This window comes from Microcebus murinus, chromosome 5 (genome assembly GCF_040939455.1).
Source record: "Microcebus murinus isolate Inina chromosome 5, M.murinus_Inina_mat1.0, whole genome shotgun sequence".
Taxonomy (NCBI): Eukaryota; Metazoa; Chordata; class Mammalia; order Primates; family Cheirogaleidae; genus Microcebus; species Microcebus murinus.
Window position 1 is genome coordinate 98,654,822 of NC_134108.1, and position 25,833 is coordinate 98,680,654.

The 25,833-nt window shown below is 38.9% G+C and overlaps 1 protein-coding gene across 1 annotated transcript in view; it reads left to right on the plus strand.

Moving 5' to 3' along the window:
• The window catches only part of RCAN2 (regulator of calcineurin 2), a 263,983-nt gene that overhangs the window by 16,278 nt on the left and 221,872 nt on the right, over window positions 1–25,833 (plus strand). Inside the window, exon 2 of the mRNA XM_012756433.3 lies at window positions 16,672–16,898. Coding sequence (XP_012611887.1) covers window positions 16,674–16,898 — 225 coding nt within the window. The 5' untranslated portion in view covers window positions 16,672–16,673. The remainder of the gene's footprint in view (window positions 1–16,671; window positions 16,899–25,833) is intronic.

The following is a 25,833-nucleotide window of genomic DNA, read 5'->3' on the forward strand; positions in this document are numbered from 1 at the left end:
TCTGACCGTTGGTTTCTGCTGTGGAGGTAGAGGAAGGCAACGTGCAGCTGTTAGAGGACTTCTTCCCTCCTTGACCAGTAGTCAGAGAGCCCTAGGTGAGGGTCCTCAGCCATGGGCAGAAGGGCCTCATCCCCAATCTGATTTCCAAGTGACCAGGGACAACAGGTGGTCATGGACCTCCCTCTACGATATGTGCTGGTTGCTGGGGATAAAATGTGGGCCCAAAAGGTGTTCATCCCCCAGCCAGGATGATTAATTTATCTTGGAGTTAAACATCTTCAGTATCCTCTCTGTTGCCTGGCTGAGCACTGGGGAATGGGGTGGGGAGGGTCACAGAGAGATTCGACAGGGGCCCCTTCCTGTCAGGATTTGGACTGAATAGAGGTAAAGAAATATTTAGAACAAAACTACTTGGGGGATAATGGTATTGGGGAAAATGCTCAAGCCAAGAGCTTCCCTGCACTCTCAGGTCATGAGATAGTCAGTGCTGAGTGACGCAAATGCTTGTTGGGGCTTCCTGAGGATTTTTTGAATATTGCTTTAACATTGGCTAGGCACGGTGGCTCAAGCCTGTAATCCTAGCACTCTGGGAGGCTGAGGCGGGAGGATTGCTTGAGCTCAGGAGTTCAAGACCAGCCTGAGCAAGAGCGAGACCCTGTGTCTACTATAAATAGAAAGAAATTAGCCAAAACAACTAAAAATAGAAAAAATTAGCCAGGCACGGTGGTGCTTGCCTATAGTCCCAGCTACCTGGGAGGTTGAGGCAGAAGGATCACTTGAGCCCAGGAGTTTGAGGTTGCTGTTAGCTAGGCTGATGCCACAGCACTCTAACCTGAGCAACAGAGTGAGACTCTGTCTCAAAAACAACAACAACAAAATATTGCTTTAACATCAACTTTAATGAAATAAAGGGGTTTCAGATATTTACCTGGACTAAGAGGAAAAACATTTCAAGAGCGTCTGGGAGATCCTTTTACAAAAGAACAGCAAACTCATTTTATCCAGTATTTGTCAAAAATAGAACACTGCTGCAAAATACCTCAATTCGGAAATCCCCAACAAAGCCTAAAAGAACTTCCTGATTCATGAGAAAAAAAATCTGAGTATTAAAACAATAAGACAGATGATGTTCACCTAGAGAAAAATAAGCCTTGACTTTTTCCTAAGAATGTGGCAGGACATTGGCGTATCACTTCTTGAAAGAAAGTTCTATACCTTTGATGCCTTTGTTTCCTTCCCAGCTGCTCACTCCTTAATCCTGTTCAATTTGTCTTTTGCTCCTCCTCTTTGGAACTGCTCTTTTGAAGGTTGAGGAACTCCAATCTGGAGTAATATTCAAAAGTTAAAATACTATCTCTGTTTTGTAAATTTATTCTCATTCCTTTCATGAGGGATTATGTAAACAGTAAAGAGTCCATGGCCCAGGAAGTTGGGGACCAACTATGATGTCCCCCCCTCACGCCTGAATTCTGGACTCATGGCACCACCTGTTGATGACTTAGATGAATAATAGGAATCTTCGACTTCACATGTCCTGAACTGAAGTTCTGATTTCATCCCTCCAAACTTACTCCTCTCATGGTCTATTCCCTCTTAGTAAATGGCAGCTCTGTTGCTTCTAGATACTCAGGCTGAAACCTTGAATCTTCTCCTACTCCATATTGAATCCATCAGCAAATACTGTCAGTACATTAAAAATATTCAGACTCCTACTGCTTCTCACCATTTCTACTGCTACCTCTTTGGTCTGTATCACCATCACCTCCTGCCTGATATACTGCAGTAGTTTCACAATAGGTCCCCTACTTCCATTCTTCTTCCATTGCTCTATTCTCCAAGTAGCAGCCAGATAAATTTTTTTAAAATGTTAAGTTCATTCAGAATCCTCCAGCGGCTTCCCATCTCAGAGAAAACCTAAGCCCTTTCCACAGCTTGTAAGACCACATGCCCTAGCCTCTTGTTTTCCATCTGAACTCATTTCTTATGCTCTCTCTTGCTTATTGGCGTCCCCTTCTTCCTCACTGATCTAAGAGAGAGTCCTGACCAGCCATATATAAAATAGCAAATGCCCTATATTATAACCCCATTACACGGGTTTTGATGGACTGGTAGAAATACTCTGAAAGGTGTCTTTGCCTTCAAGTGGAGAGGAGAATGGAGGGCAGTGAGTTTACCAGGATGGAAGTGAATGAAGACTGAGAGCCATGAATGGCTAAGCCAAGGGCAAACCATGTTTACATGCTCAGTTAGACTAGCTTTCCTTTTCTCTTGTATTAAGTACTTCCCAAGTCATCTTTTTTTTAGGACTCATTCCCTTATTATATTTTTTAATGTTTCATATTTATAGGTCATTACATATGAAATGTTCAATTTCCAATCAAAAGTATGGTTTATTACATCTCAAACAAGCAGTACAATTAATCAAATGGTGCACCCAAACTATTGATACAGTTTTGCTATCTTAGTTGTATTTTGTTTATGCCAGCAGCGAAGAAGCCTAGAGAGCAAGTGGCAATGAAATAGCAAAAGAAGTTTTCCACAGCCTGTCGAGAATTGAATATTTTGCCTTGCAAGACATGGTCCAAAGCCTGGAAGAAGTGGTAGTCAGTTGGTGCAAGGTCTGGTGACTATGGTGGATGACAGAGAGTTTCTAAGTCCAGCCTCTCTAGTTTGAGCAGCGTTGTTTGTGCCACGTATGGTTGTGGCAAGCGTTGTCTTGCAAGAGTATTGGCCTGTCTCTATTGACCGATCTCAGCTTCTTAATGGAAAGTATCCTCATCATTTCATCCAATTGGTTGCAGTAGACATCCGCTGTAATGCGTTGACCAGGTTTCATGAAGCTGTAGTGGATACTACCAGTGCTGGACGACCAAACAGAAACCTTTAGCTTTTTTTTTTTTTTTGATAAATATTTGGTTTTGGATTGTGTTTTGGCACTTCATCTTTATCCAACCATTGTGCCAAATGCTTGCAATTATCAAAAAGAATCCATTTTTCATGAAATGTAACAGTGCGGTATAGAAATTGATTGCCTTTGTGTCTTAACAGCAAAGAAAGGAAAGCTTCGAGATGATTTCTCTTCTGACGCTCATTTAATTCATGCAGAACCCATCTATCCAGCTTCTTGAACCTTGCTGATTTGTTTCAAATGGTCCAATAATGTTGGAATAGTAACATCAGTCCTTGCTGCTAATTCATGCCTAGGTTGAGAAGGATTTGCTTTCACTATAGCTTTCAGCTCATCATTATCCACCTTGGTCTCAGGTCACCTACCTCGCTCACTTTCAAGATTAAAATCACCAGAATGGAACTTCTCAAGCCATCGACATACGGTGTGTTCATTAGCCATATCCTTCCAAAACACTTTGTTGATATTTTGAGCTGTCTGCACTGCATTGGTTCCATGATGGAACTCATATTCAAAAATAACTTATCCATGGTTTCACAAAAACTGCTCTAAAAAAAAATTTTCTTTTGACAATCACAAACTAAACCATGCATTTGAAAGACTGAGGATGTACCTTCACAATAAAAAGGAAACAAGAAGTGTCAATGTGAAATGTCAGAGGTATCAATTGTCAAACTTAGTACTTGAGGAAATCGGACATTTTATACTTAATAACTAATACTGTTCAAAGTACTTGTACATTATAAGTGAAAAGGTAATAGTTCTGTTTGGGAGAAGGAGAATAATAAAACCAGTTTTAAAAAATGTAAAAAATGAGGAAAAGTAAGCGAACTAGTGGAAGGAGGGTAAATAAAGAACTGGCCTGATTTATGTAATGAGCATTTTTGAGCATCTGCTATGTGCCAGACAGTGTCACCTGAAAGGTAGGACTATTAGGTAACTGTATAAAGAGACAAATAGCCATAGTCCCTCAAAAAGACAGGCAAGCCTAAAATACCATTTTTTGTCCTCCCTACCAGCCATTCCTGGCACTGAACTAGGTTTTAGGAATGCATTGGTGAACACTGATCTCTGACGTCTTAATCAGGAGCTTTGATTTTGTTGGCTGTCTTTCCAGTTAAACATATGGAATGGTGGTTAGAGAAACAAGAAGGCGAAAGCACAGCCAAGGTCATGTTGGAGGGCTGGGCAGGCCCCTCACGCTGTTCTGGTTGTGTTTGTTGGGAGTCTGTAGGCTGCAGTAGTGAAGCCATCATCTTGATTCTTAATTATCATGATGTCCACTGTGATGGTTTCAGCTCATTAAAGTTATAAGTTGTCTGCTTTGTGCTGCTCTAACACAATACCTGAGACAGAGCAATATATGAAAGAGCAGACATTAATTTTCTCGCAGTTCTGGAGGCTGGGAAGTCCAAGATCAAGGCGTCAGCACGTTTGGTTGTCTGGTGAGGGCTGCTCTCTGCTTCCAAGATGGCGCCTTGTTGCTATGTCCTCCAGAGAGAGGAACATTTCATCCCAACATAGTAGAAGGCTCGCAAGCCCATTGTTACACGAAGCCTCTTTTATAAGGACCTTAATCCCATCCATGAGGGGAGGAGCCCTCATGACCTAATCACTTCTTAAAGGCTCCACCTCTTAATACCAGCACATTGGCCATTAAGTTTCAACACCTGAATATTGGAGAGAACACATTCAAACCACAAGTGTCCCATCTGCTCTACTGGACAAGTAGGAGGATGATATACATCCTCTTCCCACCTCATTTTTAGCATAGTCTTTTGTGTAAAGCAGTAGAGAGGCCAGGACAGTTAAGTTATAAGACTAGTTCTCAAAAGGTGGATTAGTGACTATGCTCAGTCTCTGTCCCCAAGCCTTCTGCAGGTCTTCTCCGGAACCCTTGCTACCAAGGCATGTTCCATCATCCACAGGCCCTGGCCCCTGACCAGTTGCTGGAGCGGGTGAGAGTCGTGGTGAGCTGGTATCCATTGCAGTAGGCCAGGAGGGACTCGAATAAAGGTTTCAGTTTGTTTTTTTTCTAGGCTAAAATCTGGGTCAGCTCTTTCTTGTAAACAACACATGGCACCAGAAGTGGGAGACTAATGATGAATCATCCTGAATTGTGACTTTCTGACAATGGAGAGGGAGACTAGGAGGCATTTACACAACTGCCCGGCCTGTGTCAGTCTCTCAGTTGGGGCCCTCAGCCAGCTCCCTCTGGACAAGGAGTTGCAATCAATGCAGAAGTCCAATCAGCAGTTGCTTCTGTAGGAATCTGAAGGATATTACAATTGTAGACGTGACACAGAGAGAGAAAGAGGGGGATAGAAATTATCTTCAACCAAAGGATATTATAGAAAAAAAAAAGGAAGGATCTTAAATGTGACCTGAAGTAGCCGGGGCAATGACTTACTTTCAGATGAAAAGGGCATTGTGCTAGCAATGAAAGGTGAGGAAGACAGGATGAGAACACTCAGCCTTCTGGATTCAACACAGCAGGAGGCAATGAGCATCAGTGAGACTCGGGAAGTCACTCAGGTGAGAAAGTGGTAATCAAAGGTGAGAGCAAGGCTCTGGGACATCTTTTAGTAATGACAGAGAGAAATAGAAGCTGTGGGTGGAGTCTGGAGGTGTCACATGCCATTTTTCTCACCAGCATGGGGGACCAGGAGCCTTGCTAGGCGCTAGCCATTACAGGAAGAAGCAAGAATGCTCAACATATGGGAGGAGATGTAAAAACGTCGATAAACGATAAACGGGTGCACGTTGCCAAATGTTGTAAATAACAGCACATGTGCAGACAGGAGGGCAGAAGGGAGGAGCTGGGCGGGCTTCCTGGCTGGAGGGTGCTTTGTTGGCGTTGGCAGGGCTGTGGTGGGGTCAGGGCCTTCCTGTCACGCATCCTGAGCCTCTGGTTGCGTCCCGGCACTGTTTTTTATCTCAGTTGGAAAATGGTGCTGAAAGGAAGGAGGAAGGTAAGTAAAACTCAAGCACGGGACTTGTGTTAGAAAGCTAATTCAGGTTATGCTTTAGGTGAAAATGGGCTGATCAAACTAAGGCATTTAAACAGCGGTTCTTACTCTTTATTCCTAAAGTCATGTCAAACCCCGGGCCTAACACAAATTATGCCTTTTCTGGAAGGTGAATTGGTTACTGGAGAACAGATGAGTAGTTAAAGGTGCAATCTGCAGTCAGATTAACAGGTGCAAGTGATTACAGCAAATGCTAACGTTTCATGAGTGACTTTGGCTGCTGGGATCTGGGCTAAATTCTTCACCACGATTATCTCATTTGGACCTCTCCACAGTCCCAATTTATAGCCGTGGAAACTGAGGCTTAGTGGGTGAAACTTGCCTAAAAATCACAAAGTAAAATTGTTGCGGAAGGAGGATTCAGACCGGGACTTCAGGGCCAGCTGCAACTATCATTCCATCTTCTCCCACTGACAGTCACAAATGGGCAGGGAGCTGGGCTTTAAATCTGGGTCTGTCTGACTTCGAAGCTCTTGCATTTCTTACTGTGGAAGGAGGATCTCTTCTAAACAGCTGAAGAATAGGGTGCCCAAGGGGAATTTTGGGATTCAGGATGGAGGGAGGGAGAAGAACAGTAAGGTGTGTAACATGTAATCCACGTAACAACCCCACAAAGTCAGTCCTGTTAGGGTCCCCACATTGCATACAGTGTCCTGAGATATTCAGGAACACGTCCAAGGTCACACAGCTAGAAAGTGGCAGCGCCAACATTCAAACCTGACAGACCAACTTCAAAGCCCGCACCTGACTACTGTACTCTACCACCTCTCCATAGATAAAAGGACCCAGGACTCTAGGAAAGAGAAGAAAAGGTCCTGTGTCGTGTGCAAGGCAGTTAGAGAGTTGCTCTTTGAGAACTAAGGTGGTTAATACTAATAATAGTTCACATTTATTGAGCGCTCGTGGTGGGTTCCAGTCATCATTCTAAGTGCTTGCATGTGTTAACCGTTAAATCCTCAGCACAGCAATTTAAGGCAGACACTCCTGTTACCCCTACTTTCCAAGTGAGAAGACTGAACACAGAGATCGCCTGGGTTGCCCAAGGCAAGTGGAAGAGCTGAGAGTCAAATTCAGAACTCCTTAGATTCTATTCACTTCAGGGAGTGTCAGTGGCTACCTGCTAAGCCTAAGGTCCTGTTTAATAGCTACAGGGGTTATGCAGGTGGCTAAAACCCAGCTCCTGCCCTCAACACTGAGTGGAAGGTAAGAAGAAATAAGTGCAAAGAGAGGCAAAACAAGAGTGGGTGTCCTGAGGGGTACAAACACAGGACAACTGCAGTCAGTGACAGGGGGATCTCATCTCAGGCAGGCGGGGCACGTAGGCAGTGACCCTAGATGTGGCTTTGAGTACGAGTGGGATGTTGACAGGTAGGTTGATAGCCAAGGCTGCACCGCTATCTGTAAGTCTGATACAGATAAAGCCCTTAGAACAGAGTCAGCACTCGAGGACCGAGGCTGTTATTTTTATTGTTGACAGAGCTGGAACTTGACGCTGAGACCTGTCATTGTTTTCTCAGCACTGATGAGGCGGTGGATGAATCTAGGTAGGAAGACTGTCATCTTGTGGCTGTCCTCGCTGGCTGGGCTGATGAACTGTTTTCATTTAATTTGGTAGATCCTAGGAAGTTATGGGTGATTTGTAATATGGAAATGACATGAAGATTTCAGGGACAAATTAGCATACTGCATGCTGGGTGTGGAGATAGGGGTATTTTCTCCTTCTTCCCTCTTTCTTTCCTCCTAAAAGGACCTTACCTGTAAGTTCTTCATCACCTGCCAGTCCTGTTGGAGAGAGTGTGACCTGCCCCCTTGTGACCTGCCACTTTGGCCTCCTAATGAGATGATCAGCCCTCCAACCCCCCAGGCAGCCTCCTAGTCCATCTTTTGTTTTCTCCTGGGAGAAGGTCTGAATAGCTCAGACCCTTCTTGGCTGGAGTTTTCCTCAAAGCTCTAGTGTCTCTCACTTCCTGCCTTTTTTTTCTTTTCACTCTGTTGCTTCGTGACCCATCCAAGAGCTGAAGGTGAAGGATGACAGGATAAACCTGACTTTGGCTACCATAGCAACCTTCACCTGTTTTGCTGCTCACTTTTGAAGTGCCACCCTCCTGTGACAAGTTATTTTGCATATAATTGCTTGGCTCCTCCAGAGGCTTTGGGCTTTCTTTTAGTTTCTTTTAAGCAATAATGAAAGGATGGTCTTCTGCCTCCAGGAGGGCCTGAACACGTCTCCCCCAGCGGGGCGGGGGCTCTATACTGTATACACAGCTGCTCTCTGTTGGCTCTTTTGTTTCTAAGAAAAAGGCAGCCAGAAATGGTGCGTCTTCAAATGTACTATACAAACCCTGGGTCAGTTTACAAATGACTCAGCTTTAAAATTTTTAAAATTTCAAGTTCTATTGAAATTAACCCATGGAATATCCAGACTACTACCCATTCATGAAGATTGTACTAGATATCTTCCTTTGATCCCAGAGAGCCTCTCTCCACCCTTTTCCACCCGGCACTGTGCCCCTGTGCCCCAGAGCCAAGCCCATGTGCTCCACGTCCATGGCTCCCTTGCTTTCTGGCTTCCAGTTGGGTTTGACGAATGGGAGGTGCCAGTAGGAGATCAGAGAAAGAGGGCGAGGTGGGGATATTTATTCTTCTGGCACCCTCTTTGTGGTGCCACCATGGATTCATCCCATTCCTCAGTGGAAGATCTGTCAGGGGGGGTCTCTCCACGCAGCCCTGTCTATTCTCTCCGGATTTTCCAGAATCTCTCCAGGTTCTAGAAACCCCACCGCTCCTCAGGTCTAGGGAGAACGCTAGCCCAGGCTTTTGCACTACCTGTTGTGGTTTCGCTGTACCTTGCCCACACCTCTGTGAACACTCCCTTTATTAAACTCCTTTCAAATTATCGAATTTGAGCGTGCCATCTGTTTTCCTGCTGGGACCTTGACTAATACAATGTCCAAACCTCTTCTGCTTTGGGCGAGTGCTTATGTTGTTTAATAAATCTATGAGTCATTGTAGGTCATTCTTTGTAGAAGCAGATTTTTTTTCTGTCTCTATGAACAACTTCCTCACCCTCTCACCCCTCATAAAAGGTGGCAACTCTTTTAGGTGACTCTCTTAACTTGCAGAAAACCTGTTTGAAACACATTTTCTTAGTGTCAGTTAGGTTTGTGGGAATGGAATACAAATGCCCTCTCTGCTTGTCCCATCTGATCCTGGATAAATGTGCGGGCCTTCCTTCCCTTTTTATTATGTTCATTGAAGGAAAACACAGGATCTGCAAATCCTCTTGGGAGACCATGGGTATTAAGACCCTACAGGTACACAGACGTTATGATGGGCAAGTTCGTAATCTCATCATTGATATAGAATCTAATGCAAAGGAAGAAGATGGAAATGACTCACTTTTTTTTTTAACACTTCATGAAAATTCATGAGATGCTGCTTCCATAGGGAATTGAATTAATTGAATTATTGTCCAGTGGGAGATTAAGGTGGAACAGTGACTCCATAAGATGTCTTGAAGAGAGCCATGAATGAGGAATGTGGATAATTTCCTTTGAAAACCATGAGTTGGAAACTGCATGCTCCTGATTCTTTCAAGACCAATCCCAAATGGTATCAAGAATAGCATTAGGTTCACACAGCTCTGCAGGTGTGAAATTCTGCAGCTGAATTAAATAGGTACCATTATATTTCAGAAAGAGCTCTAATGGGTTTCTATGGAGCATAGCCTAAGAATATCATGTCTCTCCTTTGTGTCTCAGGATGCCTGGCGTGGTTTGTTGCTACTAATATTATACTTCAATCTCCCTGTAAGATGGACAAAAAGAAGCAAAAGGCCTGTCTTATCCCTAGGAGGATCTAGATATTAAAATACCAAAAAGGTGAATCAAAAGGACCTCGCCTATAAGGCCAGACCAAAAGTGAAAGCTGAGGATGTAATTTAATTGCAAAATTATTATCTTTCACATACAGTTTTCTCCTAATGAGCTCATTTTGTCCCACATATCATTAAAGAATCACTTAGTTTTAGAGCTGAAAGAATTTTAAATACTGCAACACTGGAAGTTTAGGTTCCTACTCTTTACAATTTTGAATTGGGTTCATTTAACCTTATATTCAACTTTATTTACTCATTTATTTTTAGACGGAGTCTCACTTTGTCACCCAGGCTGGAGTGCAGTGGCATGATCATGGCTTACTGTAGCCTTGAACTCCTGGGCTCAAGTGATCCTCCTGCCTCAGCCTCCCACTGAGACTATAGGCATGAGGCTCCCGGCTAAATTGATATTCAACTTTAAAAGAGCTATAGGCATTTCTTATCTACTACTTATTAATGCAACATTGTATTCCCAGATTTTATCATTAATATTCAAGCTGACATTGTCATCTTTAAATTCTTCCAAACTAACAAATCTCTCATAATCCATTTACTTGTTTTTTAATCAAGACTGAACTTGAAGTCAGAATGAATAATTCATTAATCATTTCCATTTATCCTGTTTCCTTATTTATCCTCCTTAGCCGGCCATAACTTGGAATCAAGGCATATGTTTTTCTATTTGTTGCTCCTATTGCAAAAAGATTTATATATTTCTTTTCTTAAATTTTGAAAGCTGAAGAGTTGAATCTTTAACATTATTTTTGTCTAGGAAAAAATAAATTCAAATGTTTAGTTGCTTTTTATATGCCTTGCTCATTTTTCTCCTTTTGTGGATTGTTATTTTCTGTTTAAAAAAAAAATTCTTGCCTTCTAGTTTGAGTAACCCAGAAGAGGAAAAATTCATGCGGGTTACATTATGAGCATCCAAATGGAAGGTTTAAACATTGGAAAAAGCGTTTGTTAAAAGTTCTGATTTCTCCTTTCTGGAGCATCTTTAAGCCCATAGATAAACATCTGTCTTTGTCTTGTGTATTTTCTTCCAATCATGGAAAGATGAAATTCTCAAAGTGAAAAGAGCCCTTAAAGGAAACACCAGCTACCCATTGCCTTGTTCCTTGGATTCTGTCTGTGACATTCTGAAGGATGGGTGGTACCTGCTATGTGGATCTTACTTGTTGGATATTCCCAATACAAGGAGTTCACTAGGACATGAATGAGGCAGAACATTCTGTCATAACCTGAATTGTTAAACGATTCATGGCTCCTTATAGTAAATTAAAACTTTCTCCCTGGTTTGACTTCTATTATACTTTCTTACACAAAAATTCTATTTCCTCTTTCAGAATTTGAAGGCAATCATGATTTTGCCAGAGATTTATTTCCTATACTTCCTTATGCTGTTTCTTCCCAGGACCCTGTCTCTTAGATGACCTGAATTTGAGCCCCTCTATAGGGCTGAATTGTTTCCTCTGAAGGAATTCCAGTGTTTCTGTAGCTGGTAGGACCCAGAATTGGCCATGATGTTTTCTTGTTGTTGAAGGGACTGACTCGAGATGAAATTATCATCCCTCCTCCCTTTCTGGTCACACATCACACAACTGAGTGACTTTATTGGCTACTATAAGGATCTCCATGGATGTTTACTACTTTATTCTTTTTTCCCCCATGGCTCCTGCCCTGTTCTCATGGACTCATTTGTGATTGACCCCTCCTTTCAGATCCAGCTTTCTAGACCAGAACTCCTATGGGCAAATGCATGGCTCCCCATTCTCATGAGTTATACTCCATTCCTAGAAAAGTGGGATTTAGGATTCTGCAATTCAGGAATCTGACTCTCATGCACATCGATAAACTCTGTGATGATGATGAAATCCAACAGAATCAGATACTTTCTTAAGGTCTCATCCCCTGGGTTTAATCATACCATATAATTGTTTGTGAGGAATGAAATTAGGGAGTTTTGGAAAGATTGATTCCCTTGTGTAGAAACTCAGTAATGTCTCAATCATCCAAATTTATTGGGGGAGAGGGAAGGTATTCACTTAAACACACAACAAATCTTTATTCAGTGACTACTTCTGTTGAACAGATAGATATCTGTGAGTTTCAGGTGGCTAGTCTTCAGGGTAGGAAGCATACTATCTTCCTTTTAGGTCTTTTACCATTTAATTAATAAATGCCATCAGGTTATTTGAAAGTCTTGAATGAAAACTATTTTCATATATTAGCAAAATAATGAAATGGTAGCAAATTATCCTGTCTTAGGCTTCCTCTTCTGTTAAAATAAGTCAAATTCCATCATATTCTCATTGTCACTAACTTTTTAACATTTAAATAAAACTGTCATATTGTTGTGGGTAGTGTTTTTCTCCAGGGTTTTTTTTTTTTTTTTTTTTTCCAATTACTTTCTTTGGCCTTACAAATATTTTTCCATCCCAATGGGGTCTCCAGCCAAACTCCCGACAAATATTCAGGCAGCTTTGCTGTTCGTTTCTCACTGTAAGGATCTGGGCTTCACCCTCATGGACATACACAGGAAGTTTGAAAATTGTTCACATACCCAACAGTAAGAGAGAATGGTCACCTCTGTAGTGCTAGGCTCTGTGCAGTTGGCTTGATTGATAAGCCTAAAAGCAGTAATAAATAGCTTTCATTCACACGTTAATTTGGGGGACTTCAAAAGACTTTAATGTAGACCTGTAAGGTAGATGAGGCCATGCTATTTCTTCATTTTTCCAGCAAGAAAACCACATCCCAGAAGTCTCCCTACTCAGAGCGTAAAGCTGGCATTGAGGCATTCCTTTGGGGTTCTTCCCAGTATTTCATTCAGATGTCTCTTCTGTGCGTCTAGAGAAGTTTTGAGATTCTCCCAGAGGAGGCTTTGTATTGTAATAGTGGATAGTGGTTTTTCTTTTCCAGATGCATGGGGTGGTGGTGGACATTTCTGCTTTCCAAACGTCAAACAACAGAAGAATGATTAAATAAATGATGACAGATCCATACACTGGGATACAATGTGGCTATTAAAATTAATGTTTTCAAAGAATATATAATCACATGGGGGACTGCCCTTGATTATATCAGTGTTGCAAGCAAGAAGTGGGAACTAAACAGCAGGATCCTAATTTTGTTTAAAAATTTTTACATGTAAAAAAAAAGCCCTGGAACTAAATAATACCAAAATGTTAGCGGGCGTTTTCTCTGGGTAGTAGGGTTATGGATTCCTTTTATTTTCTTCTTTATACATTTCTGAATTTCTAGTTTGTTTTTTTATTTTTTCAGTGAACCCATATAATTAAAAACATAAATGCTATTTTTCCTATACTGTACAGGTTTTTTATTTTAGCTAGAGGAATTTTTTGAGTGATTCTCCCTTTCATTTATAAAATTACATTTGATAAATCAAACCTTACATTTGGATGAGAGGATTGTTTCATTGTAAGTGTGTACAATTGAAATGGTATTATTTCAATAATAATATTATTAGTTGTGTATTTCAGTAACAATAGTGTCATTATTAGTGTATGCATTTTAAGTTGGCTGTTATAACCCATTTGCTAGTATGTGATTTCCAGAAAGTGACTTCTTTTTACATAAGTCATTAATTCGGCCAAACATCATTACAAGGGCTTTCTACATGTACTTGACGACACACAGATGAAGACAGTCGAGGTTCTGCTCTAAAGAAACACCAGTCTAGGCTGAGATGTAGACTAGTACATGGGTCACGACAGTGGAAGATGGTGTCGTAAGAAGGCTACGCAGGGAGCTCGGAGGAAGAACCCCACAGCCAGTGGACTGGCAGTTAAATAGGCCGAGCAGTCCTTCCGGAAGAGTTGGCTCTGAGCTGAAGGCAGCTCTGCTCTTGGATAACCAACCTCAGCTTTAGAGATAAGGACACCACATGTAAATCCTCTTAGGTAATGTGGACATTGGTTGCCTCAAAGGTTTCTTACAATAGTTAAGAATTTTATTTGTATACGTTGGGAAACCAAGATTATAAGGCTATAGAAAAAAGGAAAGCCACACACATTGAGAGTTAAAAATATTATTAATAAAATGGGGAAATTGCCTTAAAAAAAAGAATTTTGAGACTATTAATAATGTAAAAAATCAAACCTGTTAACCTGGGCTGTGGGGCCTTTACATTTCTTGATTAGGGAGTTCTTGTCATCTTCAGAGTTCTCCTTTCTTTCTGTTTATTTGGGTTTACCAAGGCAAAGGTGACACTAAAGCGTAATTGCCTTGCTGTGATATTGTCATGATGATGTGTTCTATAGTATTTCATATTCTGTATCCTTTTATATAGTGGTTAACCCTGATTTTGATCACTTCCCATTTCATCCCTCTGCCTCCCCTTACACTGCCAAAGGAAGCAAAGGGATGTTTCTGTTCCCATTTTGTAAGGGTAGGCTCAACCACAGGGTTCTCTCAGTTGGCTTCTCCAAATTATGAGTTGAGTCAGTAATGGAACTGGAAAGAGAAATTAGGGCTCCTTTGTTCAGAGCTCTGACTTCTAAAGTATTTCTCCATATAAGTAGAATAGGGTGTTTGCCAAAAATGCATTCACCCTTTAAATCTTTACTGAAAGTAATGAGCTTAAAATAAAGTCTCATGAAGATAATCGTTTTGTTGCAGCTTAGAACAGAAATTAAGGCTATTTGAGTAGATTAAAATGAGTCCTGAGTGAGGCTTAATATTTGGCCTATTTAATTAATTTGTTCAGCAATGGATTTTAGATTCTTTTTGGAAAAAGAATAATTGAAATATTCTCAGAACACAGCTAAGACTATTTTGCAATCAGTTTTGATTTGTTTAAAAATTTTTAAATAATAGGGACAGAATTAAAAATAAAATCAAAATTGCACTTATCTATTTTCCATGCTATCGGGTGATTATGACTTCATTATCCAAAGGTTTTCCTGTCATTTGATGAAAATAATACTATTTAGATGCTTTTAGTAATTATTTTTACTATTAATATAAGGCACTCTAATAATAATAAATGATAGTCATTATGTATTTTACATTAAAATATCTGAAATAACAGTATAAATACAAAAGAAAATAAATACATATAAATGTTTCATTGAAGATATCTAGCAGTTGAATTCCCTTTATATTAAAATTATAAGATGTTTTCCTTCTAACTGAAAATATTCATACATTTTGGAATATGTATTCTAAATTTATAGAATAAAACATGTACCATATTTTAATATAAAATAAATATCTTGATGTAAATGCAGAAAATGTACTAATTAGAGTTTTAAGAACTTTAGAATACAGGAAAGGTTTATTGTATTTTATATAGGATAAAATTTTTATCCACCATAATTATGGTGGTTTTATTTTAGAGTTACTACCTCAAAGTATTTAATTTTTGGCTCCTATCTCAACCAGGCCTAAGATTTTATATGTAATGCATTATTGCCATCAAATGTAATACATTACTGCTTATCAAACTCTCACAGGGGCTTTTCTAAGAAAAAGGAAAACAAAAAATTGTAACCTCATCACCATGATACATTCACAGTTCAAGAGGTACAAGCAGAAACTCATATTTTGCTGGGGAATCCAGAAATTTGTGTCTCACTAAACTTCATGAAGGCAGAGTGACGTTCAGTGGGGCCCACCTTTCTGTCCTTTACTCTGAGGCTCTGTGACTCTGGAATTGAAGAAAATGAGCTTCCTGAAGGTGACTTAGCAGCCCTGTCATAAGTGTCAGTCTTACCTGTGTAACTATGGGCAAGGGATCTCACCGTCTGTGCCTCTAACTATTGAGCTTTGAGGAAGATAGGCATGAAATCGATTAAAAAAAAAAAAAAGTAGATACCGTCCTTGAACTATCTGGGGTGACTAACAAAATCCACTGAATTGTATACTAGTATCAAAAAATGGAGAAACTCCGTAGTTCTGTAAATTATGAATATAAGGTATGAGAAAGTAATAGAAGGATTGAACATGGCTAAGATAAAATTGATACTGGAAAGCTTCATGGGGTCTATGAGGGAGAGGAATCTATAGACCATGGATTAGTCAAGATAGTACTGATTTTTCAGGATCTAGATTTGGTTCACAAATCACTTGAAATAATTATCCCAAGCAAAATAAGAAATATATCTGAATGTGTGTGTGTATTCTCATTGTGGATTAACTATTAGAATTATTGTAATCAGGATTCAGGTGATGATGAAGTAGATCATACTTCCTTAAAGACAGATTTCTACTAATTTTGATCTGCTTCATTCCTATGACATAGGAGAGTCAGCTCTGGTGCCAACCTCCCTGGGTTCGAGTCCTCGCCCTGCCATTTTGTCAGTGACCTTGTAAAAGTTACTTAATTGTTCTATTCCTCTGTCTTCCAATCTGTAAAATGGGGATAATATGGTAACAACCTTGTAGACTACTGTGGAGATTAAATAGGTTAATCCTTTGCACTCGGATGTCGAGTGTGGATAATGTCGAGTGGATAATGAGAAAAAAAGCAAGCGAGTGCAAAGGGTTAAAGTATGTAAATCATTTAGAATATTGCCTGGAGCTCAATACCTGATGGGCAATATTAGCAGTGCTGACGGTGGTGATCTCCAACTCCTATCCTTGGGTTTAGTGTTTGTTTGTTTTATCCTAGCACTTGCTGGATTCCTGCCCGGAAGCAGAGCTGTATGGTGAATTCTGATTTGGAGATCAAGGAGACAGTGTGAACTTGCTGGGTCTTCTCCCTTCCAATATCCCCTGCTTTTCTCCTAATCATGCTCCCCTGCTCTGCCCCAGATAGTCCAGAACTACGACCTGAACACCTAGTTTTAAGGAAGTTGTTCTGCTGTAACACATGTCTGTCTTTGTATCCCTAGGAATGAGGGGAGAATCGTACTTCATCGGAATGAGGAGCCCGGGGCAGCAGGGGCACGTCCCAGAAGATGGAGGACTTTTCTTACTCTGCTGCATAGACAGAGACTGGGCTGTCTCTCGGTGCCTTGCAGAAGAAGCCTTCCAAGCAATTACCGACTTCAACGACCTTCCCAACTCGTTGTTTGCATGCAATGTTCACCAGTCAGTGTTTGAAGGAGAGGAAAGCAAGGTAAGAAGTCTTCTTTGTTCTTGAAACATGGGAAGATGTGGCATTATCTCAACATAATCCCGTTGTGCATTTGTGGTGGATGTTTTGAAGTTTTTGGATATGTTTAATTGGCTCTATTTTTGGCGTGCTTAGCAGGATGAGACAAGGCTACTCTATTATCAGCTAACATTGGAGATACACCTGACAAGGTTGTAGATAGATGAGACTGTGTTGAATTAAATGGAGTTTTCTGTGACTTATAGGTCTATCTAACAAAACAAGTGGTGTTAAGAATAGGGATTATAAGGAATACCCTTTGGGCTGGGAAGCAGATGTCTTAAACTCCTGAAAGTTTCATTTTCCCCTATTCTGCCAAAAACATAATTTCCCTTTCTCAAAACAGCACAAACTCTCTTTCACCCCTACCTGCAGTTTGATGAATGTTCTAGCAATGGCTTTTTAAGTAGTTATTGCAGAGGGTAAGTTCATTGGCATCTGAGTCTTTCTTTGCTCACTTATACCGGGGTAGTGTTACTATGTGTGTGTTGTAAGAATTCAAATGACAGTGGTAAATCCTTGATTTGAAATGATTGGGGAATGAGGTTCTCTGTGTATAAACATTCCTCAGCTTCCCATTTTAAGAACCAAACTTATCTTAGTGTAAATGTTCTTGGCAATCGCAGTAAATATTCCATTTGGAGATCTTTCCAAAGTTTATTTCATATTTCTCTGATCTTTTACATAGGGTATCTGAATAGATCAAACCTTCCCTCATGGATGTAGGTTTCTCATTGTAAATATCGACTGTTATGCTGTGTTAGGAAACATGGATGAAATTTGGGAGGGGGAAAGGCCTTTTTCTAAACCCAATTATGTGGCTATGTGTGCAATGTAAGAGTAAGATTTATGATTGCTATTTCACAAACTTTAGCTCTTTCTGCCAATTGCTGAAGTCCAAACTTTGTTGTCTGAGCACAGTTACTGGAAGTCTGATTTCTGGATTTATTGATTTTCTAAACAATCGTGATAGCCACAGAGAAAACTGTCTCAGAGGATTAGGAATTATTTCAAGCTATTTAAAGATATTTTTATAACAATATTATTTTGGAGTTGAACAATTAAAATGATGGGCTGAAAATAGCTTGAAATGCAAGGCATTATATGTAATTAGAACCTTCAGTGCTGTGATCACCAGGCTATTTTTAAAGTAAGAAAGTGGCACATGCCGGTTTCTTCTTTGAAAGAAACTGGGTGATTTTGTTCTTGGATTAGATCCAGGTTATCCTAGATTATAATTTACTTAGGGCAAGTAGTTTCCCCTGAAATACACCTGCCAAAACTATTAAGCAAGGGTTCATGTTTTCTCATTATATCATCTGTTTATCTAAATATCACAATTAAAAGGATTTTCCTTCAAGGTTTAATGGGGGTTTTGATTCTTTCCTGACTACATGGTTCCCAGTAGATTGGAACAATAAGACCTAGGAAGGTCCTGATCTCATTTAGGGGTGCCCTCAAGAATAGCTGATCAACTCAACCAGAACTGGGGACACGAGAGGGTAGAGGGTTGGGGAGAGTTCATGGGGGGCTGCCCACATCTATTTCAATAGTCTGATGTATGATTGAATCATGGATTGTAAAATGTTCTCATCTAATTTGTATAGTTGGTGCATTGCAGCAGGAGAAATGGTATTTGGTTTTAAAAGGACTTTGATAAAATATTGAGGCAAAATAAACAAGATGTAGTTTGGTGGAACTAGTTTCAAATTATTTAGATGACATTTTTTATAGCCAAGAAGGTAAATTTTATAATTGGCCAAAGTCTATGTAGTTAAAATTATTAAATCAGACAGAAATTCTTCAAACTATGGTGCAATTTGCAATTTTAGAGCCCCCACTTGTAGAGTATCTCTAGAATATCAAATAATAGGAGATAAATTCAGTTTTGATTTAATTATATATCCATGGTTTAAAGATGACAAAGCAAGATAATCAGATACTAGATAATCAGATACCAGATCACTGGGAATTTAGGGAAAAAAGTGTTCTTCTTGAAGTTCCAGAACTTCATGCTCTTCCCTTTCACCTCTATTTTTTTCTGTGTTAATAAAGTCACTTGTCTTGTACCCTATTCTCTCATAATATTCATTCCACAAGGTTCAGATTTCATGAATCTGAACCACGAAGTCTAACGGTGGGTATCTTTCCCAAAGGGTGGACATTTCAGCCACTGGTCTAAGTTGGGGAGCTATTTTTAGGCAGAGGGGAGAGAAGAAGGAAATGTTTCCAGCACCTCTTGTATTTGCCTTTGGGTAGGGCTGGCCATGGTCATTGTCTTTATTTTTGGCTTGTATTCAGAAGATGTATTCAGCAGCCTGGAATTATATTAGGGGGATGAGATATCAGAAATGATGCTTAACCTTCATTTCCAAGGTCCAGATGAGTAGATGGTTTTCATATGTAACTCGTTTGGGCAGAGTTATTTTATTTATTTATTTTTTGTCACAAACTACTTCCGAATCATTGTGTCTTGATATTGATGGATTGCTTGAAGCTCTGGCTCGAGGGGGGAGGGGGGCAAGGGCAAGATATGTAACCTTAACATTTGTACCCCCATGATATACTGAAAAAATTTAAAAAAATGAATTTAGACTATGTCTTGCAATTTTTATAAAGTATATATTTTAACTTCCTTAGTTGGGTAGGAATGAAAGCTTTTGCTTTCTGACTGTCATGAGTGAGTCTTGCAGAAATCTATTCTCTATTTTCCCACACATCTGAGATGCCTTTCCTAAGCCCTTTTCCTTTTTGTGGAAATTTGGAGGATACTGAATTGGACTGCTGATAATGTAGGTAATAGCTCCGGATATGATCTATGTTTGTTTCCGCTTATTAAAGTGATCAATATTCTGATATGCTCATTTGTGTTATTTTATTTAAATTCTAAATTCTGGCACCGAAAGTACATTTTTTTAAACAGCTTTGTGAAGTCCATGATGTTCACTCCAATTTTCAATTAGGCAGAATTCTGTGAGGTCGTATTTTGATTTGATGCTTTTGTAGTGAGCGAGCACATACCTCAGTGTGGCTTATTGTGCTCCAGATGGTTGAGATTTGTTTATATAACACAAAGGAGAGCTGGAGCTGGAGGAAATTGGCATCTGAAACCAATAAATGCAGATTGCTGTTTGCATGCTACAGCTTGAAGTATAAATATTTTTCTATGAAACACATTTAGAACTGGGATTTGCACGGCATCAAACACCTAGAAGTTACTAGGGTTCATTTCCCTTTAGACTGTTCCCCTGGATTTCCCTTTCTGGATTCATCTGGGCTGTAGAAGTCATCTTGAGACAGGTGAGGCTGGAGGGGGTGTTCTTTGAGCTGCCTGTGTCTATGGTGAAGCTAGATAAAGGTCTCCTTGATAAGACGCTGGCACTCACTGGTCACTAAAGGAGAACAGTGAAACAACCACTAGGAACTATTTATGCAAATTCATTTGAATATAGAACCTAAATGTGTCTTTATAATGGCCTCCAAAATATGGATCTATTCAGTTTAATAATAATAATAGCAGTAGCAAGCACCTATATAGCACATAAGGAGGTGCCAGGTGCTTTTTCAAGTACTTTATAAACATCGAGCCCCTTAATTGTCATGACAACCCCATGAGGATGGTATTTTTCTGCCTCTCCAACTTCTGGGCACATGGCAGGATTGTATTCTCTGGACCTCACTGGCTAGTTCTGCCCAATGTATACACCAAGTATTAATTACCAATATTGGGCCCTGAAGGATGTTCCTTTTGCTCTGTTAAGGAAACTGGCATTGTGCCAGGTAGTGCCTGCTTGGGCACTTTGGGTCTTGGAGTGAAGACCATGATGGTACAGGGTGGAAGTCTGGCCAACCTATCATGACATGTAATGCATCAAGAAAAAGTAAACAAATGAATGAAAAACTTTGGTTACTGTGTTTCCCCGAAAATAAGACAGGGTCTTATATTTATTTTTCTTCAAGAAGACACCCTAGGGGTTATTTTCAGGGGATGTGTTATTTTTTTTAAGTACGGTACAACAGTCTACATTTATTCAAATATAGTTAAATCGTCTTCTTCTGGAACATCATCATAACTCTCCAAACCCCAAATTCCATCCTGAATTTCTTGTGACCCTATTTTCTTTAGAACCATTGGCCCCAATCTCTCATGTCAGCAATAGAGTTCTCATGGGGCAGATAAGAAGGGCTGCTTGTCTTCTTTACCGCTCCAGGATGAAATGCATGGGTTGTGCAGATATGCTGAGTAGCCACGCCCATCACTAGGTCTTATTTTCAGGGTAGGGCTTATATTGTGCAAATGCTTATAAATCATGCTAGGGCTTATTTTATGGGTAGGTCTTTATTTTTGGGGAAACATGATACTTTAGGTCTCTGGGATTTGGGGGTCTGTTGTTATAGTATAAGTTAGTCCATCTAGGCTGATACAGTAAGTATCATAATCTCCATTTTTCAGATGAGGACACTGAGGCCCATGGTCCCACAGCTAGCAGTGACTGATCTAGGATTGAACTCTAGGTTACCACGCTACAGGGTCCATGCCCTTGAACATTATGCAATATTGCCTCTTGATATACAAATATTTTATGAAAATAGGTATGATAATTGGCTCTGGAGATGCAATGGTGAACTAGATAGGTTTAAACTCATTTATCTTATGATCTGCCATGAGAGGTCAATTCAAAATAAGCAAACAAATAAGAAGCATAATAAATGCTGACAGTGATACCAAATCAAAAGAGCATTTAACATATTTTCAACTGCATTCGTTGCCTTACACACACACTCACTCATACACGTGCTCACTCACAAACATATGCATGGGTTGGTTTGTTTTTAAATAAGGGGGAAATTATGCCACCATTAAAAACTATCTTCTACCAAAATGGGCACAAGGTCAGAGACTTGGCTCTATTGGTCTCTCCATCTTTGTGCTTCTCATAAATGGATCATTTCAGTGCATTGCAAATGGCTGACGTGACTCTATTGGCTGCAAATGGCTGACATGATTCTAATATTCAGAGGTTTATATTTCCATTCCACATGGCCACTAAATATGAACTAATTCCTTTCTCTGGAGCTCAGCTGAGGAAACACTGATCTGGTATAACACTGCAGGCATGAAGTATGAAGTATGAAGTCATCCTAAAGGATTTTCAGAGCTAAATCTGATTATTTGTGGTTTTTACTTCATTTCCCAGGTAAGAGTTACCCCTACTCTATTTTGCAGGGGAATATGGATATTCACTTTGTACTGTACAACTGCAGTTCTACAATCCAGTATTTGTGGTACTGAAATCTGAAATCTCTGAAAACTGAAGACTTTCTCATAATCCATTTAGAGACAAAAATCTCAATTTGTTCAAAATCTGACTTGAACTGATAGGAAGTTCTTTATAATGTGAATATTTATCCTTTTTTTCTGCAGGAATATTCCTGTCTTTAGTTGCCAGGGGCTGCCCCAGAACTTGCTGGAGCATTACACAACATGAGATGTATGTATTACATTTTCAAATCCCAAAATTCAGAACCTCAAACATATTAGGCCCCAAGGGTTTCAGGCAGTGTTTTGTAGTTATGTAAAGTATAAAAATGAACCGACATCCCATGTTCAAAAAGAAGAATGAATTCATCCTTGAAATCTGAAATGCCATCAGGATGAGCAATTAAATGTATTTCGCCCATAGTAAGATGCTCATGTCTATTGTTTCAGTTTTTCAAACAATTAGTTTATTTTTTAATTGACAAATACAATTGTATATATTTATTGTGTACAACATGATGTTTTGAGATATGTACACTTTGTATAATGGCTAACTTGAGCTAATTAACATATGCATTAACTCACATTCTCATCATTTTTCTGGGGCAAACACTTAAAATCTATCTTCTAAATAATTTTCAAAAAAATGCAATATATTGTTTTTAACTAAAGTCATCATGTTTTACAATAGATCTCTTAAACTCATTCTTCCTGTCTAACCAAAACTTTGTATCCTTTGATCAACATCTTCCCACCCCCTCCTCTAGACCCTTGTAACTACCATTGTACTTTCTGCTTCTATGAGTTTACTTTTTTCAGATTCTACATGTAAATGAGGTCATGTGGTATTTGTCTTTTTATGCCTGGCATATTTCACTTAACATAATGTCCTCTAGGTTCATCCATGTTTTCACAAATGACAGGATTTCCTTTTTAAGGCTGAATAGTAGTACATTGTATTTTATCACATTTTCTTTATCCATTCACCTGTTGATGGACACTTAAGTTGATTCTATATCTTTGCTATTGTGAATAATGCCATAATGAATATGAGAGTGCAGATATCTATTCGACATACTGGTTTCATTTTCTTTTGATATATACCCAGTTGTAGAATTGCTGGATCATAAGGTAGTTCTATTTCCAGTTTTTCTGTGGAAACTCCATACCATTTTCCATAATGGTTGTATCAATTTACATTCACACTGACAGCGTGCAAGAGGTCCCTTTTCTCTACATCCTACCAACACTTAATATCTTTCATCTTTTGATAATAGCCATCCTAACAGACCTGAGATGATATATCTGTGGTATTTGCATTTCCCTGATGATTTGTGATATTAAGCATTTTTTCATATACTTCTTGGTCATTTGTATGTCTTCTTTTGAGAACCATCTTTTCAGGTCCTTTGACCATTTGTTAATCAGGTTATTTATTTTCTTGCTGTTGAGTTGCTTGAGTTCTTTATGTATTTTTAGTGTTAGCCCCTTGTAAGATTTGCACATATTTTCTTTCATTCCATAGGTTATACCTTCACTCAGTTTTTTAATGGAGTCTATAGGATTTTCTAAACATAAGATCATGTCATCTGCAAACAAGTTCAGTTTGACTTCTTTCTTTCCAACTTGGATGGCTTTTATTTCTTTCCCTTTTCTAGTTACTTTCATTTCTTCCTCTTTTGCAATTGCTTCCACTGCTATGTTGAATAGATGTGGTGAGAATAGGCATCCTTGTCTTGTTCCTGAGAGGAAATTTGTTCACTTTTTCACCATTGAGTATGATGCTAGTTGCAAGTTTGTCATATATGGCCTTTATTGTGTTGAGACACATTCCTTTCACATCCAATTTGTTGAGAATTTTTATCATGAAAGGATGCTGAATTTTGTCAAATGCTTTTTCTGCATCTGTTGAGATGACCATATGGTATTTATCCTTCATTCTGTTAATGTGGTGTATCACATTTATGGATTAGTGTTTGTTAAATCATCTTGCCTTCCTGTAATAAATCCCACTTGATTGTGGTGAACAATTTTTTCAATGTGCTGTTGAGTCTAGTATGCTGAGGAGTTTTGCATATCTGTTCATTAGGGATATTGGTTTGTAATTTTCTTTTCTTATAGTGCCCTTGTACTGCTGGCCTTGTAAAATGTGGTGGGAAGTGTTCTCTTTTCTTCAGTTGTTTGGAAGAGTTTGAGAAAGATAGATATTAGTTCTTTAAATGTTTGGTGAAATTCAGCAGTGAAACCATCAGGTCCTGGGCTTTTCTTTAATAGCAGACATTTTTATTACCGATTCCATTTTCTTCCTTATGATTGATCTGTTCAGATTTTCTTTTCTCTTCATGATTCAGTCTTGGGTAGGTTGTATGTGTCTAGAAATTTATCTGTTTCTCTAAATTATATAACCCGTTGGCCTATATTTGTTTATAGTAATCTCTTAGGATTATATGTATTTCTGTGATATCAGTTGTAATGTCTCCTCTTTCATTTCTGATTTTATTTATTTGAGTCTTCTCTCATTTTCCTTTGTTTAGCTAGAGACCTGTTGATTTTGTTTATCTTTACAAAAAAGATTTTAAAAATTCTCCATTTTGTTGATCTTTTTAATTTTTCTAGTCTCTCATTTATTTATCCTCTGATCTTAATATTTTCCTTCATTTTACTTCACTTTGGGCTTAATTTGTTCTTCTCTTTTTAATTCCCGTGATATAACATCAGGTTTTTAATTTGAGATCCTTTTTTATTTTTTGATGTGGTGTATATTGCTGTAACATTTCTTCTTAGAACTGCTTTTGCTACATCCCATGGTATGTTATGAGTCTATTTTCATTTGTTTCCAGATATTTTTAAATTTCTTCTTTGACCCATTGATTGTTTAGGAGCATGTTGTTTAATTTCAATGTATTTGTGAATTTTACAAAATTCCTTCTCTTATTATATATTTTCTAGTTTTATACCATTGTGTTTAAAAAAGATAATTGATATGACTTTAATCTTCTTAAATTTGTTCAGATTTGTTTTGTGGCCTAACATGATCAATCCTAGAGGATGTTCTCTGTGCACCTGATGAGATATATATTCTGCTGCTGTTGGAATGAATGTTTCATATATGTCTGTTAGGTCTGTTTGGTCTAATGGATAGTTTAATTCCAATATTTACTTGTTGATCTTCTGTTTGGATGACATGCCCGTTGCTAAATGTGAGGTATTGAGGTGCCATACTATTATTATATTACAGTCTATTTCTCCCTGTAGATCTTTTAATATTTGTTTTATATTTTTAAGCGCTCCAGTGTTGGTTACATTTATTTATAATGGTTATAGCCTCTTGATGGATTGACCCCTGTACCACTATATAATGACCATCCTTGGCTCTTTTGACATATTTTTGACCCAAAGCCTATCTTATCCAATATAAGTATAGATATCTTTGATCTCTTTTGATTTTCATTTATATAAAACATATTTTTCCCTCCCTCAACTTACACTCTATATATGTTGTTATGGGTGAAGTGAGTCTATTACAGGCAGCATATATTAGGTCTTGTTTTTGTTTTGTTAAATCCATTTAATCACTATCTTTTGATTGGCACAATTAATCCATTTATATCCAAGGTAAGTAAGTATTGATTGGTAAGG